The sequence below is a fragment of the Cucurbita maxima genome, unplaced genomic scaffold (genome assembly GCF_002738345.1).
Source record: "Cucurbita maxima cultivar Rimu unplaced genomic scaffold, Cmax_1.0 Cma_Scf00031, whole genome shotgun sequence".
Taxonomy (NCBI): Eukaryota; Viridiplantae; Streptophyta; class Magnoliopsida; order Cucurbitales; family Cucurbitaceae; genus Cucurbita; species Cucurbita maxima.
The window spans coordinates 109849-119854 of record NW_019272047.1 but is presented as its reverse complement, the minus strand read 5'-3'; the positions used below and the strand labels follow the sequence as shown (position 1 = coordinate 119854).

The following is a 10006-nucleotide window of genomic DNA, read 5'->3' as shown; positions in this document are numbered from 1 at the left end:
AAGCCCAAAAAAGAATAATATCTACTCGCTTTTAATATCTTTATCGGGTGCTATAATTTATTTTAGGTGTAACTGTACTACGTTTAGAAAATTGATGATATGAAGTATTAATCAGATCGTAATCTTATAATTCTCTTAATGCAAATTTAAGTTACATTATTTCATTTAACACACTGTATATTTCCTTTTTTCTAATTGAATTGTGTTTTTGTGTGTTTTGTGGAAACATCTTTTCATGTGATAAATAATTCTCACCATACTTTCAATGAAAGTAACATCAATCATTGATTTAATTCTTTTTACCTCTTTTTTAATTTAAATGAAAATTCAAATTCAAACTTTTTTCTACCTAAAATTTGAATTTGAATTTTTTTTAAAATTTCAAGCAAATTTGAAAGTAACCCATTGGAATCTTCAATTTCAAATATATATATTAAAATATTCTTTAAGTAAAAAGTAACACTTACAAGTCTTTTTATATCTATTTTGTCGAAAATAAACATATAACTTAATAAGTTGAGTTTTGGTAGAGTTGGTGGGATTGAGACAAACCTTCCAAATTGCTAAAAGCACCCTCGAACTAATTTGAATTCTTTATAAACTTTTTCATTTCGTTCGGTTAAATTATAAGGTCGTCTCATCACCTTTTTAGCTTACCTAGTTCGATTTTCAGGGCAGACAGGAAGTGAAGGCCATAAGAGAAGATTCTCCAATGGTCTCAATTGGAAATGAGATTGCACATATTCATGTATTGAAGCTCAGTTGGTAGAGAAGATGACTGAAAACTATGAGTCGGGAATGTTAAAAATTTCTTGAATAAATGACCCGAAATTTCATTACTAAACAAAAGCTAAGAACTTTCACTAAAAATGAAGTGCAAAAAGAATTACGAAGAAATTGAGAAAGAAAAAGAATGCAAAAAAAGGACTAAAACTGAATACCAAAACTCTTTAATCTCTCTCTCTCTAACCTCAATAACTCCAATATCACTTCTGGTCTCTCCTCCACCTCTAATTTGGTACCTAAAATGAGTCCTAAACCTGTACACAAAACAACCACCACCACCCTAAAGTAAACACAACTTCTACTACTAGACCCAACATCGACTCGCCCACGTCCACATCCAACGCTCTAATCTTCGAGACCGATCCCGGGCTGGGATCGGTTCTCGAACCACCCTCCTTCTTCTTCTTCCTCTTCCTCTTCCTCTTCACATGTAATCCATCGAAATTGCGCTGTTTGTGTTTGGAATAAGCTCCGGTTGCACGGTTATGGTGATTACATTTGCAGCTGTTTTCTCGTCCGTCTTGTTTCTCATTTCCAGCACTTTCTTGTGGGAGTTCGAGTGCAATGACGGGACAAAAGTCGGGCTTGCTGCTGGTCGATACTCCGGGAACAATCGACCGGACTTATACCGAACACCGCAGGCATTACAAAGAGTTTTCGGTCCCATTGGTCCTGCTCTCCATTGTGGAGTCTTGGTTATCTCACAATGCATACATTTTCTCATCGACTGCGATGGCGAATTTTGACTCGACCCATCTAATGGGGCGAGCGAAAACGACAACTTGATTTTCTTGTTCTTCTTTTGCATTCCTAACACGCCATGCTTCGGCATTTTGACCAAAGGTCGAGACTCGGCGAAGTTATCCGAGTCCGAGGTAGTCTTCGGGGCAATGACCTGCAATACCTGATGATGATGATCATGAGTTGTTTCGGAGACGGAGGAGGCAGGGGAAATAAGCTGAATTGGGGGACGGGGACAGAAGGTTGCAGGGCGAGGGCGTTTGCTACGAGCACGGCCACGCTGCTGGGCCGGGGTGGCGATGGTCGGTTCGGGGCTGCGGGGCAGGCTCTTGTCACTAGAGCAAGAGCTGCTACTTTCAAGAACAGAAACAGGGCTAGAGGTTTGGAATTGGGTATGGGTCAAATACTTAGGCTCCTCTTTGCCCATTGCAAGGCTTCCGCCACCACAGAATGAATCCTCAACAAAATTTGATAGCCATTCCAATTGAACAATATCTTCATACTGTAAAATAAATTAAAAAAAAAGAAAAATACATATATATATTATAAGCACGTGCCAGTTCTCAACACTCACGTGCATGTAAATCTAATAATAAAATATTATTATTCATTTTCTAAATATTTTATATTCCTAACAGATCCCAAGAAGACTGTGAAAAGACTAAAATACCCTTTACGGGCTTTGAAATTTGAAAGAATAAAAAAATATTAATTTAAATGAATTTCCATGTGTGTTTGTTGGCGCCTCCAATCAAGGGGAAAATGACAAAGCACCACCAATAACTGGCCTCCACGTGGCAGCCAGGTGGACAGGTAATCAATTAGTCATAATCATGTCGATTTCTTTCACTAATTACCTCCGATGATAACATTTTCTATATTTAATTTATTCCAAACAAAAAGTGACAAAATCCACCGAAATTAAACCCAATGTCCTTAAAATCAACGCCCTTTTGTTTTTTTTTGTTTTTTTTTTTTTTTTTAATTATTGAATTTTTAAATATTGTAATATTTANCCCTTTTTTTTTTTTTTTTTTTTTTTTTTTTTTTTTAATTATTGAATTTTTAAATATTGTAATATTTATTTTTTTAATAAGAAAAAAAGAAAATTATCCGAATTCATCTCTTTTTTTTTTTTTTAAGAAAATGTTGTATAAAGGATAAAATTATAAAAATAATATTTTAAATTTGAGTCTAAAAATTTTTTAACAAAAAAAAAGTGGAATAGGGAGATTGTAAATGAATTAAAATTTAATTTTGAAATTAATAAATTATCGGTTTCAAAATATTGCAAATTTAGAATTAATCTTTCACATTAATTTACCCGGCCCGGTCTGGCTCGAGAGACGGTTCATGAGAGAAACGATAGAAACACCCGCGGGTGAGCAAAAATCCAGAAGAAATACTAACCGGAACAGAGAGGTCGGCCGACAAATCAGAGTTTCTATTAGCCGAGAACACAGAGTCGGAACCAGGCAGTGCTTCAGACTGAGTTGACCAAATGGTTGGAAACGAGTTGCCCGAGTCGCCGCCATTCGCCGGCGGCAAGCCGGCGTCGACATCCTCCACCGGAAAATCGAGGAGGTCGTCGATGTGGTCGAAGAAACTGCCGCAATCTAAGTCGTCGACAAAGCTATTACCGACCATTCTGTCGATTTTTCTGTCTTTTTTTTTTTTCTTTTTCTTTCTTGTCTGAAAAAGAAAAAGAGAAATTGTAAGGAGAAGATAAGGGTGTCTGCATTTTAAGATGAAGCTTGGTTTGGTAAGTCTGTAAAACATTAAATAAAACCGCGTGGCGTAGGTTAGCCAATTCTATACGTTATAATATCATTTCCTTCTTGGTTTTTTGAAAATCGAAATGGGTTTGTTGGGAATTGCTAAGAATAAGTTTAGAACAAACCTTTTAGTTTGAGATTTGCAGTGAAAATGGGGAAATCTGAGCTTCAAAACCTGCAAAAAAAAAAAAAAAAAAGGTTGGAGAAGTGAGCTCTGTTTTTTATTTGCAATGCGTTGAAAAACAGAGCATTTTTCTTCAGTCTCTGGAAAAACAGAGAAGAAATTTGGGTTGAAGAGGGGTTTTGATTTACAAAACTTAAGAAACTCCTCGATTTCATGTTTCAAACTTCCATTCTTTTGGTTTTTCTTCACATTCCAAGAAACCCCAAAACCCTGAAATTGCAATGCCCAGAGAATCCCATTTCCAGTTGAATAAACAGAGACCCAGAAGCGATAAGAACACGAAGAACAGTAAGAAGAAAGGAACGAAAAAGAAGCAAAACCCACCTCAGAAAGCTGAACTACCAGGTCGTACAGGACTCCATTTCCAGAGAGAGAGAATATGTAAGGATGAGAGAGAAGGAGAAGCTAAAAAGGAAATGAAAGAGAAGAAACAGATGTGGGTGTGCAATGGTAGGTGAGGCTACTCCTTCATTGCTAGCTGTCTCTTTCCCATTTTACCCTTCCTTCTTTTCTCTCTCTTCACCCCCTTCTCTCTCCTCTTATTACTCTCCTACTCTTTTTTTACCCTTCTTAACCTTCTTCATTTCTCACCATTTAACCTAATTCATGTACTAATGGGTTAAAAGTTTCGAATGTTAAAAGTTTCGAATGTTACCGTCACCTCGTAAAAAAATAAAATAAATTCGAGAGCATAAGAGACCTTTCGATCTAAAAGTTCGACATATCAATGAGACAAACAAAGTTTCGGGATTATAAAATCGAACATTTTAACTGTATAGTTAAATTGAATTGACAAAATTAGATTCACCGTATGAATTTATTGTTAATTTTTTTAAAAAATATATTTTTTCTTATTTATTTCATAATTTATTTATTATTATTAAAAATAATTTTTAACTAATTTCAAGTTAAATGATAAAAATAAATAAATATTTTATAGACTATATTTTAATAAATTACTAGTTATGGTTGGATTGAATTTATTATTTAATAATTCACCTCTATAAAGTTGAGTGAAAATAATAATAATAATAATAATAATAACAAATAAATAAAAATGGTGGATAATACAAAAAAAAATAAAGTTTTACACATTTTTGAGGTGAAAAAATAATGAATTTATAAAAATAAGTTAAAATTAAATATGTCGGTGCAAGGTTATTATAATATTTTAATTAATTTTATTTTTAAAATTTTATAATCATGTGACATGTTTTTTTAATGGTCGTACATCACATTACTTTCCTTTTATTCCAATTTTTTTTTTCTATTTAATTAATTTCACTATTTTCTCCAATCATTTATTCTTATTATATAACTTTAGATTTACTTTATATGTTAAATAAAGTAATATTATGACAAACAACTTTTTTTTAATTGAATATTTCTATTTTAATATAAATTATTTTAAAATTATATCTAGTAATAAAGATATTTATTTATTTTTTTCAAAATAGAGCAAGCGAAAAAAAATTCAAATATCATAACATTAGATTTAAATTCGTAAATATATTTAATTTTTTAATATATATTTATGTAACATTTTGGTAGTAAATGGTTGATAATAATATTAGGTAATAAATTAAATATTTTAAAAAATCACAATTAATTGACTTATATAAATATAAAATTATAAAAATAATTCATCCTTTGTATATTTGTAATATTTTTAATTTGTATTATGAAATTTTTATACGAATTTAAAATTATACTTAAAAATTTAAATAATTAATGACAAGGTTAATTAATTTCATAATTTCAATATTAAAAATTAATATTTTAAAATAAGATAAACTATGGGTTAAAACTAATTTATTATTACGATTTAATTTTTTTAAAAAGAAAATTATAACGAGCGAAATATTAGATATATTTTTTTAAAAAACTTTATTTGAGATATTAAAAAGTCGAGAAAATGCGAACCCGAGCATAGTATTAATTTTGAAAAAAGAAATGAAAATGATTTTTTGTTTGGTTTAGGGTTTAAAAATAGGAAAAATGTAAAATGGACAGAAAATATTACCATATTAATTAATTAATTAATTAGTTATTGGTGGGTTTTGTTTAATATAATTGAGGAAGGTTAATAAAAGTGACAGCACAACCAAAAACAATATTTAAAATTAAAAAATAAAAATTAAAAGTTTGGTTTATTGGGCCTCTTTGAAATGATGGGCCTCTTTCTCTCTCTTCCTCTCTCTCTCTCTCTCATATTACTTCATAAATACTTTTTTCATCATCAATAATTCTTTCTTCTATGTTACTCTCTCTTACACTATCAATTTTGTAACCTAAGGAACCTTTTATTATTATTATTATTATTATTATTTATTTTTATTCACTTTCTCTTTCTATCTCATACCTTACTTGTGATGCACTCTTAGAATCCATTCTTTAAAAAAAAAAAAAAAAAAAAAAGTAAATTTGGAGTTCGAGGGTTTTTCGTCTGGACTCTTCGAGGTCATGGATTCAGTGGTGTTATAGAGCATAGCGCTTTTTAGTTTGTAGTGTAAACACACCGTACGAGTGGTATAGGACAGATTTGAACATTTGACTTATATTGAAATTTGACAAATACCCTAATCATCGAGCTACATCGATACTATTGTGACACCCAAGTAAAGGAGATAGTGCATGAATGAGCTGAAAGTTGCATCCAAGTTCAGTGATGTTGAGGATGTGGTGAGTAAGAAAGACTTAAAAAATTGAAAGTTGTTATTTATATCAATATGGTGCACCTTCATTTTTTTTTGTAGCTGGGTCCTTGAAACTCTATGGTTAAGCTTGTTATATTAGGTGACCATATGAGTAAGGACCGAACATGCTTAAATGACTTGTGTTGGTTTGTATGGATAATCCTCACTCTTAGAAATAATGAGTAGGTATCTTGATCGTGTTGCAAGGAATGTAAATAATATTAGGATCATCAGGTGCCAAATTTGGATTCTAAACTCTAATCTAGAATCTGTGAGATCCCTCATCGATTGGGAAAGAGAACCAAGTATTCTTTATAAGGGTGTGAAAATATTTGCTAGCAGTGATGTGCCAGCAAAGCTAGACACCAGGCAATGTGTCGGTGATGACGCTAAGCCCTTAAGGGGTGAATTGAGATATCCCACATCGGTTGGAGCAAAAAACGAAACATTTTTTTTTATAAGGATGTAAAAACCTCTCCTTAATATACACCTTTTAAAGAACTCTTTCCCTAGCTAACGGTGTAGTTATAATTATTAATTTAGATATATCATTATTTATAGTTCGTTAAAGGTAAAATAAAATGATTCAAACTCCTAAAATATTTATTTTTTTAAAAAAGAATACATAAATGAACTGATATCACATCGAGCGATTCTAATGAAAAGATTATTACAAAAAGCTTAAACGAATTGAAAATTACTATCTATGTGCTTTTTTTATTTATTTATAATGTCAAATTTTTATTATTATTTATATTTTAAAATTAGTTTTGAATAATTATAAATGTGAGTATTACACGACAATGAAGGACCGTCTAATTTGGTAAAAACATCCTTAAAAAAACAAAAACAAAAATTAAAATTAATGCACTCATTTCAAATTTGTACATTTTAAGAAATTTCCACCTAATTCCTTTCAAAATTAAATTTATATTTATAATATTAACATTCATATATATATATATTATATATATATATTAATTTCTGATTAAATTACCAATATTTGAATCTATAGAAATATTTATTTAATATGTGTAACCTCTGGAACGAGAATTACATGCGTTCATTTCAACTAGTTTTTTTTTTAATTTATTTATTTATGTATTTTTATTTCCGTAATAAGTTTTAAAAACTACGTTGCAATTAAAAATGTCTACGGGACTGAGCGGAGATGAAGAAGCATTTCTCAATCCCGTCTTCTTTTCAAATAATTTTGGAATGAGTAATTTACATTTTGAAATTTGAAAATTGAATTTTTAGAAATGATGTTAATTAAATATCATAATTATATTTTTGTTGAGGTATAATAGTTCTTTATAATATTTTATAAAAAAATAATTATACGGAAAATTGCCCAATTTTTAAAAAAGAATTATTATTATTGTTGGATGATGAAAGTCTCACATTGGTTAATTTAGAGAATGATCATGAGTTTATAAGTGAGGAATACTAATTCTATTGGTATGAGACCGTGCAAAGCCATGAGAATTTATACTTAAAATGGACAATATTATATTATTGTGGAGAGTTGTATTCATCTAAACCACGTGACGAATCCATTTAAAGTCAAATCACTTTGATTTTGCCCTCATTGTCAACAAATCACAATAATGAATGTAGTAGGCACATGCATATGCACATGCTACCACATTCATAACCCACATGCCCTTCCTATCTATTTTTCAAACCCTTTTTTCATATTTAATACCCATTTCTACCCTTCCATTAATTCTCCCTTTCTTAATTTCATTACGAGCCCGAGGGTTTACAATGGTAATCGATATTTTATCCAACTGAGTTATACTCAGATTGTAGAACATACGTTAAATTAGTTATCTGGGTATAATAAAAATTTTAAAGATTAAACTATATATGGGAATATAATATCTAAATTAATTGAATTATACTCCGAGAGTCTTAAAACTATATTAATATTTTTTAAACATATTAGTTTTATGGTTGACGTGTCACTTTAAAATGGAGTAGTTTTTTGGATGTGGCATCACTCGCCGATTGTCGGCTCAAATTTCTCCGATGGCGCCGTGGTGGTCACGCACACGTGCACGTGAGTTCCATGAACGAAATGACGTGACTACGTAACTTTTAATTAAAAAAAAAATAATAAATAAATTATCCGTGCTGGGGTATTATCGTAACTTCGCAAGGAAAATTGCAATATATAAAAATTAAAAATATCATAGCGCTTACGTGGCATATGCCGGCGGAATATTCGGGAGTGAGTGATAACGTGGCAAGTACGCGGAGGCATGTAAGAAGCCACGTCTAATCTAAGTAGGACCCACTTCCCACGTTTCCTTCCTTCTGATCTGCTGGAACAGCAATTTGATCGGCTTGATTGGTCGTCTTACTAAGCTTACTGTGGAGCCCATGCACAGAATCACCGCCTTGCTTCACCCTCCGGACTCCTGCAGTACGGTCAATTTTTTTTTTTTTTTTTAAATGAAACTTAAAAAGTCTCGAAAATTTAATAATTTTGGATTATTTTGTATAATTTAATAATTTTGAATTATTTGTATAATTTAATGAAAAATATATGAGCTGGCAAAGTGGGACCTCATTAACCCACGTGATTATTTCTCCCAACGGCCAATTTAAGCCTTATTTTCAAGATTCAGATCGGTTTTAATTCTTTTCTAATCCCGAGCTTAATTCTTTTTTTAATACATAAAACAAATGGGACCAATCAGTAGATGCCACGTGCCACTTTGGTCGCTTACGTGGACTTTAGTGGCCCGTCTGATGAATCATGTGGTGCGGCGGTGGGGCCACGATCAGGGAAACCCTAATTAGTTATGGTCGATGACCGTACAATTATTCTATTTAAGAATAAATGCCTGTCACATGATTGCAAATTAATAATAATAATAATAATAATAATAATAATAAAATTATTATAATTGATAATTTTTCAGAATATATTTTGGTCTTCACTTTTTAAAACATAATATATTATTATTGAAGAAATTTATGGATTTTCTTAATGAAAATTTTTATATTAACTATTATAATTAATAATTGTATGAAAGGGTAGAATGGTCATTTACTCGTAATGGTCAAAATGAGATTCGATGTGGCAAAGGATTGTAAGAAAAGATCTACAACCGACAACTATTTTTTGGTAAGTTGAATCTCCTACGAGCGGTAAAAGAATCTTTTCAAGATCTACAAATCGACGTTCTCCTAACAATACGCCCCGAACGAATCTTACAATGTGACATTTTAAGCCCACATGTGAGCCACTCCTTGAGCTATGGCGGGCCCTTTCTTTTGATGTACCATGGAAAGCGATTGAGCAGCGAGGTGGGAATGGTTGAGTGCAGAGAAGTCGTGCTCGTGATAACATCTTTGCAGGCTGTCAAGTGATAAAATGAAGATAATTCTCGAAGTATTACGATTGATCTCAAGCATTATGTAATTACCAATACATAAATTTTAGGTCGAATAAGATTATATTTGTTGTTTTCTCTCGTTTTCTTTTTTTTATATATATAATCCATAATTTTTCATTTAGTAAAATAAATATTCCAACTAACTTAATACATTTTATGACAATGTGACAACAAAATATATGTGGGCCAATTTTGTGTATGAAATATAGTCTATGTTCCCCCAATAATGCTGGAGAAGAATTATCAAATTCATAAATATTTTAAAAAATAAAATTTCTATTAAATTAAATATATATTAACAATTTTTTAAAATTTTGTCATTTTATAAAACTTTTTTATATATAGAAATTAATAATTTATTAAATTTTCCTTAAAGAAAAGCAAAAAAGGAAAAAAAAAAAAAAAAAAAAAAAA

The 10006-nt window shown here is 30.8% G+C and overlaps 1 protein-coding gene across 2 annotated transcripts; it reads right to left on the bottom strand.

The window, feature by feature from the left end:
- Positions 1–808: 808 nt before the first annotated feature.
- On the bottom strand, positions 809–3917 carry LOC111466496 (GATA transcription factor 8-like). Of its 2 annotated transcripts, XM_023111164.1 has the most exons (4): positions 3811–3917; positions 3428–3477; positions 2938–3219; positions 809–2029 (listed from the first exon to the last, which is right to left on the bottom strand). In XM_023111164.1, exons 3-4 carry the CDS (start codon positions 3172–3174, stop codon positions 1211–1213), a joined length of 1056 nt encoding a protein of 351 aa, XP_022966932.1. In that variant the 5' UTR covers positions 3175–3219; positions 3428–3477; positions 3811–3917; the 3' UTR covers positions 809–1210. The 2 variants fall into 2 exon arrangements, with proteins under 2 accessions (XP_022966932.1, XP_022966933.1); XM_023111165.1 differs by lacking the exon at positions 3428–3477 and having other exon boundaries at positions 3811–3903.
- Positions 3918–10006: the final 6089 nt, after the last annotated feature.

What these genes read in the sequence shown, in the direction of transcription:
- LOC111466496 (XM_023111164.1), bottom strand. Translation starts at nt 3,174, where the DNA reads ATGGTCGGTAATAGCTTTGTCGACGACTTAGATTGCGGCAGTTTCTTC. An exon ending in CGGCCGACCTCTCTGTTCCG is followed by an intron (nt 2,030 to 2,937) that starts GTTAGTATTTCT and finishes TTTATTTTACAG; the next exon opens with TATGAAGATATTGTTCAATT.